At 40.8% G+C, this 25,697-nt stretch overlaps 1 protein-coding gene across 1 annotated transcript in view; it reads right to left on the bottom strand.

The window, feature by feature from the left end:
• Positions 1–5,917: 5,917 nt before the first annotated feature.
• The window catches only part of ZDHHC13 (zDHHC palmitoyltransferase 13), a 48,657-nt gene continuing 28,877 nt past the window's right edge, over positions 5,918–25,697 (bottom strand). The window contains exons 10-17 of the mRNA XM_007457619.1: positions 23,708–23,808; positions 18,580–18,704; positions 17,648–17,710; positions 16,852–16,945; positions 15,129–15,212; positions 11,212–11,369; positions 8,833–8,930; positions 5,918–6,530 (exon numbers count right to left, since the gene is read on the bottom strand). Of these exons, the coding sequence (XP_007457681.1) occupies positions 6,392–6,530; positions 8,833–8,930; positions 11,212–11,369; positions 15,129–15,212; positions 16,852–16,945; positions 17,648–17,710; positions 18,580–18,704; positions 23,708–23,808 (862 nt within the window). The 3' untranslated portion in view covers positions 5,918–6,391. The remainder of the gene's footprint in view (positions 6,531–8,832; positions 8,931–11,211; positions 11,370–15,128; positions 15,213–16,851; positions 16,946–17,647; positions 17,711–18,579; positions 18,705–23,707; positions 23,809–25,697) is intronic.

The following is a 25,697-nucleotide window of genomic DNA, read 5'->3' as shown; positions in this document are numbered from 1 at the left end:
GTTCAGCAGTGTCTGTGTTTCTCCTCTGCTTCCTGGGCACACCCTTCTACTGCATTTCCCAGGCTCCCTACTGGTGACCAGGACACATGCTGAGTTGGCCAATGGAGGCCCGGCCCCCAAGACCCCCAGAAAAGTCTCCACTCTCTCTTTGCACATCTGTGGATACAGAAGGCCCAGTGGACACGGAGGCCCTAGGAAATGGTGGAGCCATTAATTAGGAAGGAGCGTGGGTCCCTGCATGGAAGAACACCTGCTAATTCTAAATGGACTGTGACAAGGAGGAGAAATAAGTCTGATGTTGTGTTAGGTCACCGAGATTTGGGGGATGTTTACTATCGTGTTAACTTCCTTGACTAACATGCACCTGAAATAGTGGATGTGCTGCACCCAAGAGAGCTGCTATCAGTGTCCATCCCGTTCATTTAAGTTGCAGGGAGCATCATCAGGATTTTCCCTACTATTTGTGAAATCAATTCAAATGTGTCGTCTCCAATGTGACGATACAGGCATTTGGGAAAAGGAATGAAGTTACGGCATGGCGATACGAGTCACACGACTGGGCTTGCTTTGACTTTAAAACAAAACAGAAACAAAGCCCTGCTATTACCTCCAAGCTACTGCCCTCTCCCCTCTCCTTTCAGAGCCAAACTGTAAGACTAGGTCCCATTTATTCCCTAGCATCTCGGCATCTGGCTTCTGATCCCCCCATGCCGCCACACCGCCGCAACTCCTGAGCACAAACTCTCCGGTCTCTCCTCAGTTGCTCTTCTCAGCCCTGCCTTCGCTCCTGACCACTGCTTTCTCTCTGAAATTAGTTCCTCTCCTTGAATTCTATGACTCCGTCTCCCGACTGCCCTCATACCCAACCTCCTCCCAGCCCCCTCCCCTTCCTCTCCAGCTCCCTAGATCCATGTTCCCTAAGGTCACATTCCTGCCCTTCTCCTCTCTCACTTTTTTTTGTTTGCATTGGTTTTCATCTTTGGTCTATTTTTAGAATTGATCTTCCCATTTCGGGAGGGCAACTCCCTTTTCATTTTCATCTCATTTTTCTACGTGTCTCCTGTGACAATCTCATCCATCTGTGCAGGTGACTCCCATCCATGCCCTGGCCTCTTTCCAGCTGTCTTAACTGTTCCACTGGATAGCTTTAAGTATCTCAAACAGGCCCCAACTACCAGACTCACCACCCAGTCTCTCCACACTGTTTCCTTTTCTTCTCAAAACAGCACCACCGCCCCCTCATTCACTGGGTTCAACACTGCAAAGCCATCTTTGACTCCTCCTCTGCCTCAGTCAGTAACGGGGCCTGCCCATCTCTCCTAAGCCTTCACTACTGGTTGCCTAGACCACAACTAAAAGTTTACGTCTAACATTTTTTATCTGTCAGGGTCCAGTCAGAAAAACAGAAATCACACTAGTTTTCTTTTTTAAGAGAGAAAATAATAGAGGAAATTGGCTAAACAGGTGCTAAAATTTTGGAAAAAGTAACAAGGGACACACTGACTTAACACAGAGATACAAACTGCAGCAAGTAGCTACACCACCCCTGGGGCTGGGGAAACAAAGAGAAGAGATGGGGGTATCCTCATTTACATGCCTAAAGCAGAGCTCTCCGGGGGGGCTAGGAGTCAGACCTCTGAGGAGAGCGCCCTGCCTGCTAACCGCTGGTGCTTCTAAGGGGCACCATGGAGCTGATCCAGGGAAATAGCTGGACACTGATTCCAAACGTCATTGTCGGAGTGAAGGGCCATTGTTTTGAAGAGCACTGAGGGGAACAGCTGGCAAGTAGGCTGGAGTAAGTCCCTTCTCCCCTCCTGCTTCCAGTCTACTGGCAGAACTTAACGGAAAGTCGGCTGACAAGGAGACTGTAATTTTTGGAGTCCTAGCCCAGACACACAACACAGAGTAGAAGGGGAAGATGTGGCACATTTCCCTACTGCTAGCTTCTCTCTCTCTAGGTCAATTTTCCAAAGATTTCTGAATAGCCAGCATTTATTGAGCCCTTACTATGTGCCAATTACAATTCTAAGCACTTTAAATGTATGAACTCATCTAATCCTCTTAACAGCACCTGGAGGTGTATACTATTATTACCCACAATACAAATAAGGAAACTGAGGCACTAGAAAGCTAACTCATGTGCCCAAAGAGATGAAAGTAGCTTATAATTGACATATCCAGGAAGCATACCCAGGGTGCCTAGTATAAAACAGATTCCCAAACTTTTTTGTAACTTTCACACCTACTATTATACCCTGAGGGAAAAGCCAAAATAGAATAATGGGAGTGCAATTCCCAAAGTAAATGATTCTCAAACTGTAGCATGTACATGTAAGAGCCATCTGGGGAACTGACAAAAATTCAGACTCCAGGACTCTCTTCTCAGAGACCGATTTAAAAGGTCTGAGATGAGAAATTTGAATTTCAAACACATTATCCCTGGACACCACCCTCCGCGCCCACCCCCCAGCCCCTGATTCTGATGTGAACCGTCTGTGGACCACCATTTGAGAACACTAACTTGGCAGGGGTTGGTGAGAAAACAAGAGAGGATATAACTTGAAAAAGTCCACTTGCCCCCAGATTGAGAATCAGCCTTCAACACAACTCTGATCACATCGTGTTCTGCTTAAAATCCCTCAATTCCACTCAACAGACTTATTCAGCAGATTCATGCAAATATCTATTGAACACATACTACGTGCTAGACAGTATTTTAGGTGCTTGGGATACATCAGTGTACGGAACAAAGATCCCTCATGGACCTTATAATCTGACAGGATGGAGAGGGAGAGAGTATGCAGTAGACACAATAAATAAATCACACAGTATGTTAGAAGGTGGTAAGTGCTATGGGGGAAAAGGTAGCGTAGGGTAAAGAGGAGGAAAAGGGCAAGAAAAGGATGTTACGGGCTTCCCTGGTGGCGCAGTGGTTGAACGTCCGCCTGCCAATGCAGGGGACATGGGTTCGTGCCCCGGTCCGGGAAGATCCCACATGCTGCGGAGCGGCTGGGCCCGTGAGCCATGGCCGCTGAGCCTGCGCATCCGGAGCCTGTGCTCCGCAACGGGACAGGCCACAGCAGTGAGAGGCCCACATAACGCAAAAAAAAAAAAAAAAAGAAAAGGATGTTACAACTTTCAAAATGTGGATGAGGGTAGGCCTCATTGAGAAACCGACATTTCAAAGAAAACTGTGAGGAAAGGCACTATGGATTTCTGGGGTTACAGCAGTCTAGGCAGAGAGAACAGGCAGGGAAAGGTCTGAGGCAGAAGCATGCCTGGGAGGTATGTGGGATCAGCAAGGCGAAAAGCAGGAGAAGCGGTCAGATCCTATAGGGTCCTGCAGGCTACTGTCAGGGCTTAGGCTCTTCCTCTGGTGAAATGAAGAGCCACTGGAGGGTTCCTGAGCCCAGGAGTGACGTGATTCAACCTGCTTTGTACGAGGATCACCCCACTGCTTGTAACAGGGTGAGGGTAAAAGCAAGGAGACCAAATAAGAGGGCTGTAGTAATCCAGGTAAGAAATGATGGTAACTCAGGACTACAGCAGCAATGGTGGCCAAAAGGATTCAATTCTGGATATATTTTGAAGATAGAGCCAGTAGGATTTCTCAAAGAAATGAATCCATGGTATTACGAGAGAAAGTGAGTTATCAAGAAAAGATTCTAAAGTTTTGGCCTGAGTAATGGAAAGGATGGAGTTTCTGATCAACTGATATGGGGAACACTGAGGGTAGGGAACAGGGTTGTTTACTTTTTATTCATTTACTTTAAAATGTATGTTTTATTTTTAATCGATTTTTAAAATCTATGTTTTATTTGTGCACGTGGGGCTAGGGTAGAAATCAGAAGTTCAGTTTCAATTTGGACAAGTTGAATTTAATATGTCTATAGATGTTTAAGTGGATATGTCAAGTACACAGTCTGGAGTTTGAGAAGGAAGTCCGAACTGGAGTTAACAACCTGGTGCGTTTGGGCACATAGATGGTATACGTCACTACACAATCCAATGAGATTATAAAGGAAGAGGAAGTGAGTTTAGATAAAGGGCAAGAAGATCAAGGAGTCGCCTCTGGGACATTCCAACATTAAATGGTAGGGGCGGAAAAACAGCAAAGGAGATGTTAGGCTCTCAAGAGCAACCAGCGACAGGAGGAGGAAACTCAGGGGTGCTCTCCTGGAGGCCAGGTGAGGAAAGTACATTAAGGAAGCAGCTGTCAGATGCTGCTGGTAGGTTCTGTACGATGGACTTGGAGGTGACACGCAATTTAGCAACGTGGAGGACACCAGTGTGCTTGACAAGAGCAGTTTCCATGAGGTGCTGGAGGTAAAAGCCTGACTGCAGATGGGTTAGGAGGAGGATGGGAGAGAGGACTTGGAGATATTGACAAGGTTTTCAAGAACTTTTACCTACAAGAGTAAAGAAATAGTTCCTTATTGCTCACTTTAATCTTACAGCTCCTTCCCTTAACATCATTCAATGCCCCTGGTGATCTAGCCCCCGTCCACCTTTCCAACTTATTAACCAAGCTCCCCACTTCCAACATCCTATAGACCCAGGTTGTCATTGTTCTGACTATACTTTAGACTTTCCCGTTGTCTTTACTCATAGTTCTCTCCATCTGAATGCCTTTCACTTCCAACTCCCTATTTCAAAACTCAGTATCACTGAAAACCCTTTCTAATGCCCTATCATCCATAAACACTTCCTTGATTACACCCACTGAGGCTCTCCCCAACCTCTAAACTCTAACCATATTTCATTTGCACCCCTCTTATAGCTTTTAGTATTTTCTACATTATATTATAGCTTCATGTATCTCAGCTTCCCCTCTAGACTGTAAATGCAATGATTAGTATGCCCAATTAAATGTTTTATGGCCTGCAACACCTAGCATGATGCTCCATAAATATTTGTGGAATAATTTAAAAATGAATGAAATGTGCTTTCTATGTTACATATCAATTAGGTGTGCTGCAATACAGTGGCTCTAGGAATTTGAATTTTAAACAAGTGAGCCCCAGGCACCTGTCCTGTCCCTGTGATTCTGATCTCACTGGTCTATGGACCACAGTTTGAGAATATTTACTTGGCGGGTATTGGTGGGAAAGGAAGGGAGAGAGAAAAAGTCCTTCTGTCCCTTAAATGAAAATCAGTCTTCAAGCCACAATTCTGATCACATCATGTACTGCTTTAAAACCCTGCATTCATTCAACAAATTCATTCAAATATTTATTGAACACATACGTGTCAGGTGGTATTCTAGGAGGCTGGGACCTCAGAGTGGGTAGCCCACTTGGTATCCATTTGACCTTGAAGAAAATACAAACTTCTTTAGGCTTTAGTTTCCTTATCTCAAAGCCTCTGTAGAAAAAAGGAGAACAGGTCTTTGAGGAACTGAAAGGTCTATGCCATTAGAGTACAAACTGTGGTCCAAAACAAGATGGTAAACAAAATAAGGATCTATCATTCAGGGCCAGCTGGACATGATAAGAATTTTAGCTTTTACCCCAAGAGCAATGGGAACCTAAGGAAGGGTTTTCAGCGGGAAGGTGCCATGCATGTCCAGGGGCATATTCATATATATGTATACACACACACACACACACACACACACACACACACACACACAATACCAAGAGTTCAAGTTGAATTAGCATTTCTTGCAGAACAAAGAAAATGAGCAATTATAATCACACCAGTCGAATATTTTCAGGGTACTAAGTAAAAACTGTAATTAATCTTTAAGATTTCCTGTTCAATTTTCTAAGCAAAATGGAAAACAAAATTAAATCTTGCTATTGCTATTAACAGTGATTTCAACTCATTCCTGGAATTTGGGAATTTTTCTTCACATCCTATATACACCTTTTCTTAATTTAAGATTCAAGAAGTGTCAAGTGTCAGAAACTAAGTCTCAACTACAAAAAAAAAATTTTATTAAGTGTGAAAGCAAAACAGGTACATCTATTTAAATATATTTTTACATATTTATAGATAAAACAAAGACAAATAATTTATCAAAAATTACAAGTTTAAAGAATAATACTATTTTGAAACAGCCAATAAAAGTATCTGAAAATACCACATTTTCTCCATAATTGGTGAATATTATCTCAAAAAAAAAAAAGGAATTTGCATTTTCTTGTGAAAAATATAAAAGTTTTTTTTTTTTAGATGTCTGCCAAGATTGTTCAGATACAGTCCATCTTACTAAGTCTGAAAAAGTGTAAGCCTTTCTCGAGAACTTCTGTTTTTACCAAATGCTTTAAAAACCACCTGTGTTTTCCTTTGGGCTTAGGTGAACTCTAAATCTTCACTTCACTTGCAGACCACAGGGCATCAACATAAATACAAACAAATCAGAGTGAGAGTTGTGGGTTGCTTTTCTTCACACTGAGCGAAGAACTTTCTCCTTAGCTGGGTGAAAGACCATGGTGTACTGTGACGTCCAGTCTACTGCACAGGGCTTGACCAAGCCAAAGCAGCCACACTGAAAGAAATCCGCGAGGTTCTGTGTGAACCCAAGGCTGCCAAGAAAGAAAGAGAACACGTCTTACTACATTTCCTGTTAGCATTTGACAAACATTCATTCAAACCATAAACATTCACTGAGAATTTACAGTATACACCCTTCCAAGATCCTGCAGGAATCCAGAGGTGAATCAGACAGTTCTTGAATTTATGGCCCTTAAAACTGAAGCCTAGTTCCATTTCTGGACCTGAATCCCTATTTTGAGATTCCCTGGTTTGTGCCCAGCAACTCAAGTTCATTTTGGGTCCCCACTCACTAGAACAGTCACTGCCACCATTAAGTTTCTTTCTTTCCATTCCCACTGCTCTAATTCAGACTTGGACTATCTCAAAGGCCAGACAGGCCAGAAAAACTATGATCAACAAGATGGGATTCTTCGAATTCTAAGAAACTCTAAATGGTGTCTCTGTCTCAATTCCTTCTAATTCATCCTACATACTGGAGACTGCTCCTCCAAACACCTGATATATTCATAGCCCCTAACCTCCCAGTCAAAACCCTTTAACGACATTCTTCTGCCCAGAGGCTCAAAGCCAAATCCCTCATCTTTGTACTCACGGCCCTATACAATAAAGCCCAGGACTCCTCGGGTATTGATGCTCCAAACTCATCTTTTGTTATAGCTACTCTGGCTTTATTTTTCCCATGATCACAACTGCATGGGCCATTCTTCTACTCTGGAACCCACACTCCCCTACTCTTCCATCAGGTAACACCCTTATCCTTTTAAGCCCTACCAGTTCTCAAGGCCTAGGTCAAGGCCCACTTCCCCTTTAGAGCCTTCCTGACTATATATCTTCAGCACCATTATTTCCTCCATTAAATTCCTGAATGCTACTGTCTGTTCCAGTTATCATGAATATTCATTTTTAGGCATACGCCCCATCTTTCAAGTGCCTAATCCAACGTCTTAAACACATCGGAACACATCTGTGTGTGAGGATGCGTGTGCCACTGCTGCTGGTTACTGAGAGTGGTCAAGAAATTTCCAAGGCTGCTAAGAAGGCAGCTTCCCAGGCAGGGGGCTGCCCACACGGAACTGATGGGGTGAAAGCAGGGAGGCATGCTGGGGACCGACAGGGCCCAGTTCAAGAGCTGGCTAGTGAGTAAAAGTAACTTAGGGGAAGACAATAAGACAAATCTTTGGAAGCTAGATTCAAAGTGGCTCCAAGGCTTTACCTTTAGTTCCTCCAGTAATGCTGCCATGTCTTAGTAACTCCCCCAAACGCCCCAACTCTCTCACCTCTGGCCCTTTATTCAGACACTTCTCCAGGGCTCGGGATGCCCTTCCTTCCTGCTCCCCGCCCCACACCTTTCAAGGCTCAGCTTAAAATTCTACCTCTATCACAAAGAGGTCCGTACTTCGGTGGAGTAAATATTTATTCCTCTGGTTAAGTCACTGAGAAAGGGATTTTATTATCACTGCCAGTCTGAAACAATCATCACAAGCTTAACACGACTCTCTACACTCCATCACTTTGGCCGTCTCTTCCCAATTAAGTCAATTTCTCTCCTCTAAACAGACATCATAGTCATATCCCAGGCTCTGATTTCCTTGTCTAACAGCCTAACAGTTTCATCTTGCACCATGAGTGTGCTTTAAAATAGACTGCTCATGAGATATGCAGTGAGCGGTCAAATCCCTAGAGGGTCACCTCTGCAGCACTCCCAGCCTCCAAGATCCCGACATATCTGACAGGAAGATAAGCTTCAAACCCTGATCTCTCATCTCATAAGATGACGGCCATCCTACAGACATTCTCATTTTTAGCTGAGGACAGGTTTTACACAACCAGTGCTCTGGGGAAAACATATCCCAAAACTGAAAAAGTAACTTTTCCCTGACACAGGTGGGCACTTTAAACATCAGGCTAAAAGAATTACTGGTGATAGAAAGTCAGGATGAAAATCCTGGCAAAGCTCATAATCTAACGCTTTCTACAGAGAGCCTGTGGCTGGCTTTCTCAGCCACGTGCTTAGTTATCTCACGCTGACTTCATGCCAGCAATATGCAACCTTGTGACCATGTGGCTTGACTGAAGAGATCTCCCATCCTGGCAAAACTTCAAAGTCACTTACTCTTTGTGCTGAGTCCAGGAGACTAAATCTTACCACCTTGGGGCTCATGACCTTATCACTCATCTCCTGTCACTGAGGCTTCCAAGAAAGAAGAGGTTCAACTCCGTCAGCCACTTAGAGCATGGCAGCAGGGCTGTGGGTGGTGACACTAGGTCGGGAAACCAATGGTGAGGCCAGCACCTTCCACCGGCTCAGTGGGCAGAATAGGTCTCACTTACTTGTATGGGGTCCTCCTGAGGGACAACGTCTGTTTCATGTGCCTGCTCTGCTTCAGCAGGCTGGTTCTCTCATGAGAGGTCAGGCCCAGAAAAGCAATCTGAAAATGAAGGTGGGAAGGTACATGAAAAACACCACCACATCGAGGCTCATCACTCTTGGCAACGCATCACAGGACACTGGCAAACATTCAGTTCTCCCCTAAAGGCAACATCACCTGGACTGCTAACCAATGATCACGGTGAGGGCAAGGACAGAGCAGCTCAAAACAAGACTCCTATGTAAATCTGGTAGCTGGGCATTTTATTTTTTTTTGATTGTCTGACTTTTATTAACCTTCAAGAAAGCAGAGTGCATTGACTCAGAGTCATGAAATGATTGCTTTAGTAATTCAAGCTGTGGCTTACGGCCATGTTTAGATTCTTAACACATTCAGCATTCAACTTCCAGGTGAATCAAACAACATAAGGTCAGTATTAATGCAATTATCTCAACCTCTATACGCTTCTTAGTATCTCTTCGAAAAGGGCCAAATACAAAAGTTAATCTGAAGTGAAGAACATTTAAATCCATAAATTTGGGGAAGGGTAAGAATTAAGGTAACTTTAAAAACTCTCAAATCATTAAAACCAATATTATTCACTAAGCTATCTCACCTAATCCTCAAAATAATTCAAACATCAAGCTCCTTATCTGTAAGACAGAGATTATCACAGCATCCTCATCGGATTCTCTAAGGATTTGCGATAAGATATTTAAAATGATCCAGTGCAGAGGCTGATAGAGATGAAGTAACCGGTCCAAGGCCACACAGCTTAGAAAGTGGCAGAACTGGGGCGGACACCTCCGTCAGTGTGAGAATAAAGCCCACGGTCCTTGCCAGCCGTCTATATGCTCAGTTTGACTCCCTACGGTCAAAACCATGACTCACCTGAGCACTCAGGAAACGAAAGGCTTTAAATAACTGGATTGTTTTGTTTATTAAGAAAACAACTTTACTCTGAATTCCTGTTTTTGAAAACTATCCAAAATTTTGAGTCCACTTTCCTGCCTTAGAGTATAAACAAACTTTCTTTTAAAAAGTAAAGATATTATAGCCTCAAATGTACTTATTCTAAGAGTCCAGGAAAGAAGAAAGAGAATTAGAACAGATGTCCCAAATCTTAGGTTCTGCTTCTAACTCCACCTCTGACTGAGCCCTATGGCCATAAGCAAGGCGCTCAACATCTCTTAGGTTTAGTTTTCTCATCCATAAAATGGAAACACAACTTTGGCACAGACTCCATCTCAAATGTCTGTGAGGCCATTGATGGGAAAGTGCTTTGGAATACGTAAAGCATATATAAACATTAGGTATTATAAATGATTATAATATCAATAATCATTGATACTAATATCCATTCTTACTGCCTGAGTCTGTAGATGTCAGATAGGAGATTAGGACAGGTATTCAGAAACCTCAGTTCAGTCAGTATTATTAGCTTAATTCCTTTCCTTAGCCTTTTCCCCCCTTTTTCTTACTTTATTTTTTATTATCATTGCAGAATTGGTTACTCCCCCATAAAAATGGAATACATCTTGCTTTTGTTGAGTAATGCTCTAATTATCTGAGGTCTGGCAATAACTGGCTCAGACTGATCATGGCTGTCCATTTCACGGGGGCAGGCCATAGCAACAATGAGAATTAGGTTATGCTCATAAAGGAAGGCAGGCAGCAGGGAGGGGACAGAATCTTCACAGAAAGCTGAAGGTGGCGGCTACTGTCCTGGAGCATGAGCTTTCTAATGGTCATGACCTACTCTGCAAGTGTAATTACCATGTCTGTCGGTTAGTGATGCATCTTTCATTTCTTCCCCACTTCCATCCACTTAAGTATTGCATAATAAGAAGGATAACAAACAGGGCTGGGAAAAGTGAGGGAACATAATCATCTCACATTTGCACAATGCTTTACAGTTTATACCATGCTTTCATATGCCATATAATTTAATTATATGATGGAAAACCCCCTTGAAATGAACTGTCAGAAGACCTAAGTTTCCAGTTCTGATTTTGCCACTCACTGGGTGACCTTGAGCAATTCAATTCACCTCTCTGTACCTCTATCTGTAAAAGAGGTCAGATTAGATAAATCCTAGGGCTACACTAACACCTTATTACTCTAACCTTTAAACCATCCTGCGAGAGTAGACAGGCATTATTATCCCCATTTTACAGACAAGGAAACTGAAATTCGGGAGTCAAATGACATGCCCAGACCCACAGAGTAAGTGACAGAAGTGGAACTCAAATCTAAGTCTTCTGATTTGAAATTCAAGTCTTTCTATCTCACTATGGGGTATTGGAAATTTTACTCAAAGGCATTATAAGAAGATAAATACCTGAAAGAGCTGATTTAGTAATAAAAATGTTGACCATGAGAAATGGAAAGTTGCTAACGTGAAGATATATACGACCCAAGGGGAACAGGCCACAATCTGATTGAGGTAGGTCCACAGTCCATCTGCTTTGAATGTTGTGACACAATGATTTGACCAATCTGTGAATTCACAAAAAAGGAACCCATTATTTAAAAAGGCAACAAACTAGTGATCATTCCTCGAGAAGATAAAAATCACTGCAGTTCTGTTTAGGGAGAAGAGAAAGTAAGACATGATGGCACAGATCAGAACTCAACTTTAAGATTTTATCTTCCAAATAAATGTCAGCTCAACAAAGATTAAAAAAAAAAAAAGATACCTCACAGTTAAGGCTATGATAATACTGCTTTGGTAGTTGGCAGTGAGGGAATAAAAGCAAAAAAGGTCTATAAAATCGTCACTAAAATTAGTATATTCAGCATAAAATACACTGGCCAGAAGTTAATTGTTCAAGGACTTGATAACTGAGAATGATTATATATTTAATAAATATTTGTCCTAGAAAATTCTCTATCTTATCCATGTTACAGCAAGATAAGGGTCTATTACAGAACAGAATATAAACTCTTATTAAGGGTTCAGATCAACAGGCCATTCCTGTGGGCACAAGAAATCCTATAAGCACCTAGATACCACTGGACCACAGCCTACAGCATGCAGTTACTGGGTGTACTTCTGCACTGGGACCATAATTAATCCTGCAGGGGGTGAAAAGCCAGGTGAGAGAACTCATGAGTCAGACACCCCTAGGAAAAGAACAGAGAACAAGATTCATATGGTCGCAGCTCAGTTTTTCCCCAGGAACATCTATTTACATGCCAATCAAAAGTAAGGCCTTCACTACGGTCTTCATGATATTGACCCCCTAACCTACACAGCTGAGAGCAGCAGTAAGAACACAGGTAGGAAGCAGCAGAAACAAGGGAACAGATCTTCAAGGTTATGTAAAACCAATGACTTTAAACAGGCATCATGAGCATTCATAAAGGACAAGGAAATAAGAATTGTGTAGATTTGCACCTTGAGGTTTCATAAATGCCTCTGACAATTTGATAAGTTGTTTCAGACATTTTCCCAAAGCAGCACTTAAGAGATCCTGGGACAGGAAGAAAATGAGTCCATGACTTAACTATCAACTGTCTGTCCATTTTTTCTTTTTGAGTCTCATTTGATTTCCAGCCATCTTTCATGAATATATGCCAGAAGAATTCTAAGGGCAATCATCACAGAGTAACAATCAAGGTAAAAAACTTAAGGTAAATTACACTTTCTTTAGAGCTTCTCATTAGGACTGCAAAGAAAGATGCATTCCATGTACCTGATATAACAAAAAAAAGAATATAATTTCCACAGCAGGCAGAGGAAACAGCTGCTCAGTGGGAAAGACTATCTACTTTCTTTCAGCTTATGGATTTCTACTGCTCCCTTCTGGGAATTTTTTTGATAACACAGCATGACTTTGAACGGAAATTTTCATAGGACTGATTTCAGATTTATCAAAGATATGGCTGCAAATGGCCACACTACATTATGTTATGCAATGTAACACTTTAATATGTACTAATAATACCTTCTTATCAGGTGGTCACTGGCTAATGATAGGGAACGCATATTGCTCCAAGTCAATCATTTTCATCTTCAAACAACTCTGACAGTTACAATGTTCTTTCTAACAATGATCTAAAATCTTTCTCCCTGTAACTTGCGGGATGCTGACACTTTGAGTGACTTACTGTCCACCCTGAAAACAGACCTCACAAAAGGGGAAATGCATGGAGGCTGTACAGAGTCAGAGTAGCTGGAACCGGATCCCATGAGGAGGATGAGGGTGCACAGCAGCATTCTGGCACCAGGAGCGTTAATGAGAAACAAAGAAGGTGGATGACAATGAGGCCTCATTAGAAAAATGGAGCAAAAGTTCGTTTTTGCTGTCTGTGAAATAACGATAAATGACAGGATGCATGCATTCGGTGTAAAGAAATACCGTCAGAATATAAATGGGATAAAAGTAACAAAACATATTCAGCTAGTCTATACAGCTGTTAGTAAATGTAAGGTGGGACTGTTCCTAAGAAACAAAAAACGTGATACAAAAATTGGTTCAGAGCCAGAGAATAAAGACAAAGAGGAGGGAAGAACCAAATGCATGAATAAGGAAGCAACTTGGAAAGAATGAATGTGATGGAAAATTACTTCTGTCCTTATCAATACAGTTGTATGCTGGACATAGCCACCACACAAAGATGACTATTTTTAGTGAAGAGAGAGAATGGGGAGAGACAAGAGTGGTGTAAGATCTGGCTCCTCTCCCTGAGGATCAAGTCCAAGGGACAAGTTGGTCCATGGACCAGCCTAAAAAGGTTTTCCAGGAATATGCTTTATTGTCAGGCCTTAAAAAGGCAGCTCTTTCGACAGAAAGAAGCACTGTCAAAAAAATCTTTTATTTCTTACACCACAGGACATAATCTAAGAGGTATTAAAATTTCAATGCTTAGGATTTCTGATGGCCTTTGACAAGAACTGAGATCAGGGATCACAACCTTCTGACTTAGGTCCATTTGAGATGGTGGCAGTTACACTGAGCTACAAAAGCATTCCCTAGTGATCAGAGACACTGACAAAGTAACTGAGGCTCCCTCCATGCCTATGGCAGAGCTAAAAATAGATCATTTCGTAGATTTTAATTAACAATCTCTAAAAATGAAACCCTAAACAAAACAAAACTTGTAATACTGGACGTTTCTGGAGAAGAGATGTGGGAGGCTGGGGACAGCACAGGAGGAACTGTCTTTCAAAAACTAAACAAAATTTAAACTAGAGAAAGCCAGTGGGTGAGTGGGATGGGGAGTGTAAGGTGCGCTGGGACTTGGGATGCTAAGGGGAAAAGAAAAAATGTAGGAAAAAACTTTCCACGTCTTCCTGAATCATTTCAGATTTTAGCTCAAGCAACAAACTAGTATTCTACTGGCAAAATCTAAGACTTAAGCATGACTATAACAGGAGGGTGGATGGAAACAAATCAGTAGCGAAGCCTCTACCTCTAGATCCAAATTCTCCTAAAACCTTCAGAATAAATGAATAATAAACAGTTAAACAAATAAAGTCAAAATAAACTACAAGCACAGTAAGTGTTTCTGGTTAGGTAACCTATTCCAAGGTCTGAAAAGCATAGTCATGCAATTCTTAAGAGCTAACCAAAATCCTCCCTGCTTCAATTTAAACCCTGTTCTTAGTCGCTCACCTTGGAACAGCTCAATGCCACTCCCTACATGAGACCCCCCTCAACGCCCTTCTGCACTGCTGGTGAAAAGTTATTTGCCTTTCTCAGGGATGCAGAATAAGTGAGCTAATGTTTTCTTCCAAGTTATTATTTCCGACCTTTCGAGCATTCTTACTATTTTCCCATCAGTTCTAAGTTGTGACTTGACATCTGTCAAATGGCATGAGCTTTCAGTTTTGTTGCTTAATTACTGTGACCACCTCCACCTCCCTCCCACAACCTCTCTAGCACCAATCTTTTTTTTTTTCTAATTTATTTACTTATCACTTCCCTTGCTTTGTACTTGAACACCTGATTTTTACTCATTTCACTGGGGGATAAATCTGCACTTACCTTAAATGAATCTCTATTTCTGACCACTTCTCAAATTTATCAAGGTCACTTTAGAGTAGAATCTCTTCCAAACTACTGACAAATAACCTCTTCTAGCACTTCTTGCAGCTTCCCAATGCTGAGAGAGTCTTAGAGACATTTGTTTCATTTTTATTAGGGTATGGTTTATAGTCATCCAGCCGGAATGTGAGATACAAGAGTTTACAAGAAAAAGTATATGTGAGTGCGGGTGCATAAGTTTGCTATAAGAAAAGTTTATACTTACAGATGAAAGATTCATATATAATCCAGTCACACACAATGGAAAGGAAAAATAAGAAGAATATGTAATAATGATGGTTGCCAAAACCTATGTCAAAAAGAAAAACATGTTTAATACTTTCTTCCAATGATTTTCCAGATCAAGACCTTATTAAACCACTTCCCTGTCAAAAGCCTTCACCAAAGTAAAAAAGAAATAAACAGTTGTTTTGCTTTTAAATACCATTAAACCCAAACCAAACAGCTCTAATATGTCATGTTCAATCGTCCATGTTAACTAAACTAATATTTATTCACTACTTACCTAAAAGAAGACAATTCTTTTTTGGATAGAACAAATACAGCTCTAGGATGGCCTATACAGCATTGGAGGGAGGGGAGGAGGCAGGATTTGGGGCAAGTCATACCCTGTCTCTTCCTTCCTTCCATGTAATAAGTTTATATAAGCACAACTTCTGGACATCAAGTACTGACTTAATCAGGGGAACAGAGAAAACAAATCTGAGGGGCAACAGATATATTGCAGGAGACTGACATAGCAAAAGAGGGGCAACCTGCGGCCTGGGAAAGGCCTACAGAAGCAAAGAAGGGGTGAGGGGGCCAGGCAACCAAGCCCCACTGCTGCACGTGCTGCCCCCTTGATGCTGGAGATGGCAGCATTTTGATGCTAATGACACAAAAGCTCCTTAGCCACCATCACATTCCCACCTCCTCCCGAGGTAGCAAAGCCCAGCAGAAGGAGCAACACCCACTGGAATCAGGAGACCCAGATTTACGAATGACAAGGGGTGTGACTATAGGTACATCATTTAACTTCTCTGATTCAGTGTTCTTACTTTTAACATGGGGAGAATATCTCTTCTGTCTACTTCACAGGCCTGTGGCAACCAAACAGGATGATATATATGAAAACACTACGTAAACGCAGTGTGATAAAAATATGTGGGCTCATACTATTGTTTTCCCACTGCCATCCAAAGCGCCTGTTATAATGCCAATCATCTCATCTCTATGGTGGGATGGGGTACACGAAGCCTGGAAGCCCAGGATTTCTCTCTTCACCTGTTCTCTAGGAATAGTGGAGAACATCAAAATGCACCAAGGGAAGCTGCCTGAGCTGAGGCAGCCTTTTGTTCATCAAGATTATACATGCATAGCCTCCCCTGAAGACCCATGACCATAGTTCCTCTGAAGTTCCTCACAATAAAGCCCTGGCTTTTACTGTGACGGCTCGGAGGAAACCCAGGGCTTCAGATCAGAACACTCCCTGGGTGGAAGGCATTCCCCAGACCCCTGCCGTCTCTGGTTCTAGCACCTACCTGAGCCTTAGAGGCAAGTAGAGAAGGTGAATAAAAGGGACAAGACACAAAATATGGAAAAGACATGGTATCTAGAGTGGAAGACTGGCACTACTAAAGTGATCTCAAGCAAATAATTTGACCTTTAATATTTTTTCAACTCTACAATGGAGGTAATAATACCAACCTCTGATGTTCAAAAAGGATACTATATATGAAGGTACTTTATACATGTTAAAATATTATACAAATGACATTAATTATTATTATTAACATCAAGAGTCAGTGTTCCAAAGGTGTTAGACCACAAAGCTGATTCTCTGACAAGCAAGAATGGACCCCTTACATGCTTTCCACTTTTTCTGAGTCACACACATAACTAAAGAGAGCTGAACTTCAAAACGGGAAATGGAAACTTGACCCTCTCACCGATGCACCGTCCAGTCCACAGGCAATGTTGATCATACCGAGCCACACAGGAGTCGCACACATGGCAATGGAGTGACCTTAACGGCTTCCTTATCTAAGTGGACAATTAAGAGAGATCTAAGCAAAAATCAGAATCTCAAAGTGGTAACAAATCAAAAGCAAAATCTTATTCCTAAATTATAACGACATTGGCACAAATAATCCTAAATCGATCATCAATTCACTTAGAGGCTCTGGAATGCCTTATTACTATTTACTTCCACATGTCTAATTAGGCCATCACTAAAAGGGATTTGAATTCCAGAGCTTACTGACACTGACTAAGGGGAAAAGAGGCAGCACCACACAGCAGAATGAGCCCTGGACTAAGAAAAAGGGAACCGAGTTACACTTCTGGTTCTGCCAATAATTTAGGGAAAGTTACTTCCTCCCTTTAGGCTATGAATCTTCAGTTGCTAAATCAAAGGTTTCACTAAGTGGTTTCTAGGGTCATCATGAGCCTCTGACTTCAAGTTAGTTCTAACATATGCTTCATGGCAGGAAAAAGCAAAGAAAACACACAAAGAGATTTAACCACAGGCAACTTCAAGAGATTACAAACATCATTCTCCCACATGTTCAAGGCAGAAGACTGTTCTGACAGTAATGCAAAATTTTAAAAAAACCAATTTTACACCTGGTAAAAAGAAAGGTGAATAAATATACCATGAAGATTTGAAAAATGCTTACATGAGCAATGTAACCAAGAATTTGCTTTTACGATGGGAAAAAAATTATAAAGAAAAGACTCACTCACAAGACATGATGTACAAAATGTTCTGAAATCCAGACAGCCGGTCTCTGCAAGGGTGATGATATTCTGAAAGACATCAAGTTTGACCTTACGTTTGCGTTTTATTGGGGAATGGATGATGCATGGTTAAATACCATTCTCACAGCTCTCTCTTCAAACTGAGGTAGCTAGAAAAGCAACTTAGAAGACTTGCCACCATATCATTCTGTCCTTGAAATATGTGACTTTTCAAGGCTGCATTTTCAACCATAGCCAATAAATTAGAATGCACAAAAATTACACCCCCCTTTTCTCCATGAATGGCAATGATTTTTCAGTTACAAGATGCTAGAGAAAAATAAATACACACATTATACACTCATAAAAAAGGAACAAAAACCACCTACACATCAGAACTGATGGTTATAAGCACCAAAGGCAGTCTTTCAGGAACACTGGCTTTAGGTAACAAAGAAGACAACAGTCTCCCCAACTTCTAAACATTCACAAGCAACGGAAGACACATCATGTCATCTGACAATTTCATGTCTGAGGAAGACAAGGGGCCTCTTCTCAGCCAGTAAGGAGAAGGACTCTCCTTGACCCCTGCCTAGATACCCTCCATGTACTTAATGGGGGAATTTAAACTGTATGATCATTATCTAAGTATTACTATAAAGAAGTAGGCGCTCATATCTACTGACAGAAATTATACCTGAAAAAGTCCCGGTGGGATATTACTGTAATAAAAAATAAAAATATTTTTTAAACTTTCATATAAATAAATGACAGAGGAGAAATCTGTTTGTTGATTTTAATCATCCCACATTTACACTGCATCTATTAGGTCCCAGGCACTAGAGATGTAGGCACGACAAAAACCAACATGGTCGTGACCCTCTATACTTTCCATACCCTCCTATAAAAAAATCAGTAACATTACAGAGAAAGCTCACCATTTTCCTTTCTTCTTCGGAAGCCTTAGTGAAGCCTGGATCAGTTGCCCAAGTCTTGTAGAAAAAGTAGAGGAAGGCTACTATGCTGAGAATGAAAATGAAATAGAAAATGGTGCCTGCTAAATGTTAAAGCAAAGTTAAGGAACACATCAGACTTCCAGTAAGAACAGCCTAATTATGATGAAAGAAAATTTCATCGCTGGTGCCTAAGAGTCTCTTCTCTCTGCATTCTAGCCTCACCTTCCCTTACATACACATATCCCTACCCTCAAACCTGGCCCCATTCTATGCTCTAATCCTGTAGGAATTTGCTCATAGTTGGCTAATAATTAATCTCTTCTCATTAGTTGAAACTCATATAAAATATTGATAGGAATAGTTATAATATATGAAGAACCTCCTAAAAATTGAAAAACCTTCCAGATCCAAATAAATTAATATCTAAACGGTGTAACTGTGGCTCTCCTGTGCACATCTAAAACAGTATTTTCTGATCATTTTAACAAAATTAGTCAAAGAAACAAACCACTGAATTCAGAGAGGCCAACTAAAAATATTTCCCTATATATTAAATTAATGCTAGCAAAGATTTCCTACTGGAAAGTTTTCATAACTTAATCCTTGTAACTGTATTAGGCTGAGTTAATTCAGAAACAAATTGCTCTCCTTGCAAAGAGATTACAAATCAGATACTATTTGGAAAGGCAGATATTATGGATAAATTAAGATAAAGTGTTTCAAGGATAAACATTACCCACTTTGAAGTGTTTTTGAAATGGTGCAAATTCTTTGTATAAAAAAGTAAAACTCTGCCCCAGGGAAAGACAAATTAATGTGCAATAATAAACCGATACGCTAGTAGTAAACCAGTTCTCCTTGTCCAATGAAAATCACTATATTGACACAGTAACTGTATCTGCCTTCCAAGGTGTTGCCAAGATGTTCTTGTGCTAAACTTCAGAGTGGAAAAGGTGGCCATAAAATAAAATTCTGAACACTTGCTATTCAAAGTGTGGTCCATGGGTCCCACAGTAACGGCTTTACCTGGAAGCTTGCTACAAGGGCAGAATTCCAGACCTCGCCCCAGACCTGCAGAAGCAGACTCTGGATTTTAACAAGATCCCTAGAGGATGCACATGCACATTACAGTTTGAGAAGCACTGCTCTAGCCCACAAAAAACAACACAACCACATCTGTTTCAGGTAGGCAGGAACGAATCCTGTTGGTTTAGTTTATCTGCAGATGGGCCTGGCTTTAAGAAAGAGATAGGATCCAAAAAAGTTGTGTGAAACTGAAATTTAATTCCCATAAAATCCTGATCAATACACATGACACAGTCTCAAAAACACATTCAGTTTAATCACATGATAATCTCATATGTATTGACTGGACCAAATTTTGGGCTCTTATTCTGAATAACTTTCAAAACCAATCCCAGGAGAATCAATGGATTTTCTCCTTCCAAGTAACCTGAATCGCACTACATTCCCTCACATAAAAGCCAAACATTCCAGGGGCTTCCCTGGTGGCGCAGTGGTTGAGAGTCTGCCTGCCGATGCAGGGGACGCGGGTTTGTGCCCCGGTCCGGGGGGATCCCACATGCCGTGGAGCGGCTGGGCCCGTGAGCCATGACTGCTGAGCCTGCGCGTCCGGAGCCTGTGCTCCGCAACGGGAGAGGCCACAACAGTGAGAGGCCCACGTACCGCAAAAAAAAACAAAAAAAGCCAAACATTCCTTGCTGCTATGTCCTTGCTTTGTGTGGTTCATTTGTCCTCAAGTGCTCCCTACTTCACCCCATCTACTTCTAAAACCACATTTTTGGGACGTCCGAGTCCTAACTACCTTCAAGACCTAACTTAAAATCCTCCATCCCCCTTTAGGTCTTTCCTGATTCCCTATGGGAAAGGATTCTCTCTCCCTTCCCTGAACCTAAGAATGATTATTCTACAGCACTTAGCCCTTAGGTCACAGTTGTTTGTAGACATCGCAGCCTCCCCAGTTAGCTTGTGGCCATTTTGCAGTTAAAAAGTTTCTCAACGTGGCTCTAAACTCTGCCTTTTTATAACTTGGACTAACTGGTTTTCATTCTTTAGCTCCTTTATTTCTACACTGTAGATCTACACTATAGGTGTCCTATACATAGACCCTACAGAAGCTGCTTCCCCATTGGTTCAATAATTATTGAGTGCTCATTCTATACAGTGCACTGGCTTCCAAATGACAGACTTCCAGACACCTGAAATTGGAAGGCAGAGCTCACACCTCCAGGATAAGCAGCAACAGCATTCCTCCTACAACACGCTCTCCTAGGTATGTTCCTGCTTTGTTCCTGCTCTCTTTTAAAAGAACACATCTCAGCTGTGTCCTGACCAGGGCAGAAGACAGAGAGATTGCTGATGTCTTTTCCTTGGACACTCACATCATCCTTATATACTGGCTTCCTTGAAAGCTGCATCACTACCCATGCTGGGTTTTTAGTCAAAGCTCCTGGTTCTTTTTCACTTGACCGGAACCTATGTCATTCCCAGAACAATGCACACGTGTACACGTTGATCCTCTGAAACCCAGTATTAGGGGCTTCACATATTTATCCTGCTTAAACTTAACTCAGCTAGAGACAGAATCACAAACGTAACGTTCAGTGGTTCACCATCTCTTTCCTGAATCCTCATCTTACTTCCAAACTCATCCATTAGGTCCTCCCTCCTTTCAAACCTGCCTCATATAAGATAAACACATTATTTGCTGAACATATAAAAGGCACCAGAAGAAACTGTTCATCTGAGGAGCTAACCTAGAGCTGCTCTTAAAATTAATCCCAACATGTAGCCTTCCACAAAGATTTTATTCATAAGAGCAATTAATAATAATAATAATAATAATAAAATAATAGGTATTCTTTACAGAATGGGGACTATGGTCAGCACCTTACAGACATCCTAGCGCAGTAGTCCTTGCAACTGCCCCATGAACTTGGTACTGTTATCTCCAATTTATAGAAAAACTGAGACTCAGTGAAATTATTTGCCCAATGGTACATAACTAGTAAGAAAAAAAAGCCTCAACTCCAATTCATTCTGTCTGATTCCAAAGACCGTACTCTTTCCACAGTTTCCCAGACCCTCTTCCCACGATGGGCAAGGCGGCTGTGGGAGTGGAAGCCCCATGCAATCCATACTTGGCAACATGGCTAGTCTACAATCTCAGGCTGGGTCTTTCCAGGGCAGCACCTCAGTGCACACCCAAGGCAGTTCAAACAGCATTTAGCATTCAGCCTGAAAAACACTGATCTGATGGCGCCACCTACTGACCGACCTGCCCTCACCAGCAGTGGCCTCACATGGGTGCTTAGATCAAACGGCTTCACGCTGTACGTGTGAGTAAAATACCTTCCTGTCAACTCCAACATCTTAAGATTCTGTCCAGCTATGGAAATCGAAACAGTTCTTCTGATAGAATGACATCTTCACAAATATTGAACAGCAGTAAACTCAACTGAATACTAAGCTGAATACTAACTAAATACCTCTGTAATTGAGGTTTTCCGACTACAGTGGAGTAACATTTTTGTTAATACTAATGCTGCAAATTTGAAATAATTCAATGTAAAAACTACCACATTTTAGGCGCAAAATTTGAAATAGTGTGAGTTTCTCACATTTTAAAAATTCATCAAGAAACACAATTTTTAAACTGTGTTTACTCCACTGCATGTGAGTTGGTATATAAAAGTATCAGCCAGCCCTTTCAGTACCATGTCAACTACCATAGGATTTACCAGCCTTGGGACTCCTACAAGTGATAAAGTATTTTTGTATCACATTATGATATCATCCAAGCCTTTATTAAGTGGTAGTAATAAGGCTAGTGCTTAAAAAGCTGCCCTCAAATCAATAATTATGAGACAAAGGTTAGATGTAATAAAATCTTTCGAAAAAAGTCAAATGCCCTCCATAGTATGCTGTGCCATTCATTTAGATTAAAAGAATCTGAAAAATATTAGAGATAATGCTCAGAAATAAAAAGCATCCTTAAAGTAAAAACATGCTATATAGTGAAGGGAGATGCACTCTGAGAACTCATATGCCTCTCTCACTTTACATTTATTCCTATGAAAAAATATTCTTGATCTGAGTGTATGCATCTCTCTCATAAACAGTATTCTTTCTTTTCAAGTGTGTCATTACCAGAAAGAGAAATAACATAGAGCTAAAGGAATATGCTTAAAGGTACATGTCTATCTACCATACCCCTTCTTCTCTTACCCTGTAAGGAAAGCAAGACTTTAATGTCTTCCTAGGGTCCTTCGAAGGGGAGAAAGGAGCCTGGAAAGAGGTGGGAACATCAAAAATTGGAGAAAATGCCTCCTTCCCAATGGGAGCTTTAAGTAACTATAAAGCAAGAAGTAACCCCTATCCCCACTTCTAGGTGACTAGACTTGGCCTGGGCCCTGCTCCTCGAGTGATAAACCTATCCCTTAGATGAGTTTTTTTTAAAGATATGGGCTGCCATCCATTAGTAGGTCATGAAAGAAATAAATGGGCTATGACCAGCATTTGTTAAAAAGGAAATAGAATAGGATAAAACAACAAAATATCAGAGTAAAGCACATATTCGGATTATTGTTTTCTGAATTTTTTTTTCACATATGTTTTGGGTGGCAATGCAAATTTATTTATACGGTGTACTGAAAATCACTGCCTTGGATAATAACACTGCACTGACCATTGCTGAGGAGGACACATTTCCTCCAGCATTCTTTCCGTGCAGGAGACCTTGGTACCCAGAAGATTTATTCATCACCTGTAACTGCTGACCAAGTTAAAAGAACCATCGGACCTTGAAGAGAATCTCAAGGCAATACAACAAATTTTTATGGATCTAAATAAAACAGTAATTCATTATATTGTTTCCTTCCTATGAGTAATCAATACTAGACACCTGCTGTTTCATTTCCAGAATTCGGTAGATTTCCAACATTAAACATCCTCAACCAGGACCATTAAATGAATATAAATTTGACTTACTTTCCCTGGATCTCTTCTAGTAGCTAAATTTCTAACAATGGCATTAGTAATTTTTAAAAGCAAAATGAGATGTGCATTTAAATGTAACCTGGAAGGATATCAGGAACAAATAAGATGAACCAAGTCACAAATATCCAAAAAATGGAACTCAGCAGAAAGACTGTTGGTAAGTACATAAGGCTCTTATACCCGACCAAGAACCTAAAAGACAAAAAGGATAAACATAAAGTATTAGTGAAAATAAGCTCGAATCATATTAATTTTAGCTCTAAATCCCCTTAAGTAATAATAGTAATAATAATGATGCCCTCACATAACAACAACAGCTTTCACTGAGTGCTATGCGCCACTTTCCATGTGGTAACAGAGTTACACACCATCATCACCCCATTTTACATGTGAGAAAACTGAAGCACCGGGACCTGATAAAGTGAATGTTCTAGTTCCCATAATTAACTTATACATTATTCCATTCCCAATAACTTTATACTTTCAAATTTTTTTTACTTCTATTGCAACATATATTTGTATTTCTTTCTTTTCTGGCATATCATATTTTCAAATACTCCAAAATGCAAAAATATAAATCCTTGGAGATTCACCTTCGCATTTAACAAGCTTTCTTCTAGAGGCTAGCAGTGTATTTTTGAAACATACAGATGCACACAACCTTGAGCACTTTCATCCTACAAACAGCTTGCAAAGCAGACCCTCGATGTAAAAAGACACATAAAGGCTAACAGTGACACTAGTCATCAAACACCAACCATCTCGCTTGGGTCAAAAGCAACTTGGAAGTCCACATATAACTTACTCAAACGTTTAATATTGTTGTTTCAAATGAAAAAATCTGCCTTTTACAATAAATACTCAATATAGTAAATTGGTGCATGAATAGAGTTTACCTGGATCTACTTTAAAATTTATACCAGGAAAAAAAAAACGTTGATGATAGATATTAAAGGGTTTTTAAAAAGCTATCAAGATCATAAACACAATTATGATAAAATAATATTTGACAACAACTAAAGATCCCAAACCTCAGGTCCCCAATATGCTGCCAGAATACGCCAAATAGAGCCCATGTAATCTCCATGGCATGGCTTGTCTGAGATTTTGCAGCAAAATATGTTTGACCTAATTAAGTGGTGCAGTGAACTACTTAGTTTGTAACAGCCTGCTACTACGCCCTGTCTACTTCTAACAGGTACCTCATAGCAGCCTGGATCAATAAGCAACCTCCCGTGGAGCCTAATAATAGTGGAAGTTTACAGCTGCTTACCTCCGTGAAATTGGGACTCTATAGCATGGGAGAAATAAAAGCAGTTGCCATATGAATTTGTCTCCTATTTGAATAGTGTACATATGTTAAGCCTAGCATATGAAGCCCTCAACTCACAAACAAAAGTTTCCATATATATTTTTTGTAATGTGAGTTTCTACTAAAACAAACAAAATCTCAAATGCCCCTATCCTAGGTGAGTAGATATTGCCAGCCTTTGCTTTCTCTCCGGAAAAAAGAAAAAAGTGATGATTGTAATTTGGCTTAAAATTTATCTGAAGACCAAGTCAACCCAATTAGTGGAAAATAAATGAATATCTCTAACTTATAAGTTTTCTGAATAGCAGACAATTTTAGGCATTTTGCTAGTTTTCAGAAATTTGAACTTTTATTTAACATTTAAATTCATTTCCAGCCTACTGTCCTGCTCTTGAGTGATTAAGAGGTAAAACTCCTCTAATGCTTTGTTTTTTGTTATAACAAAAGCAACTCATGCTTATTCTACAAAATGCTGGTAATCAAAAGAAGGACACAGAAATACTCATAATCACACCCTGAAGACACAACACAGCACTTCCTTCCAGATTCTCTTTTATGGATCATCATCGTTACATTTTCCTTTCAGTGACTGAAAATGTTCAACAGGAGAGACGAGTGTCCTGCTTGTATGAGCCTTACATTCCAGGAAACACTGATTAAGTGCCATGAAGAAAATACAATGGGGTGATGCAGTACAGTCAGTCAGGCATGGCCTCACTGAGGAGGGGACGCTGGAACTGAGGCCTGACTGACGTCTCCCGCTATGCAA

The sequence above is a fragment of the Lipotes vexillifer genome, unplaced genomic scaffold (genome assembly GCF_000442215.2).
Source record: "Lipotes vexillifer unplaced genomic scaffold, Lipotes_vexillifer_v1.1 scaffold505, whole genome shotgun sequence".
Taxonomy (NCBI): Eukaryota; Metazoa; Chordata; class Mammalia; order Artiodactyla; family Lipotidae; genus Lipotes; species Lipotes vexillifer.
This window is presented reverse-complemented; position numbering and strand designations above follow the sequence as displayed.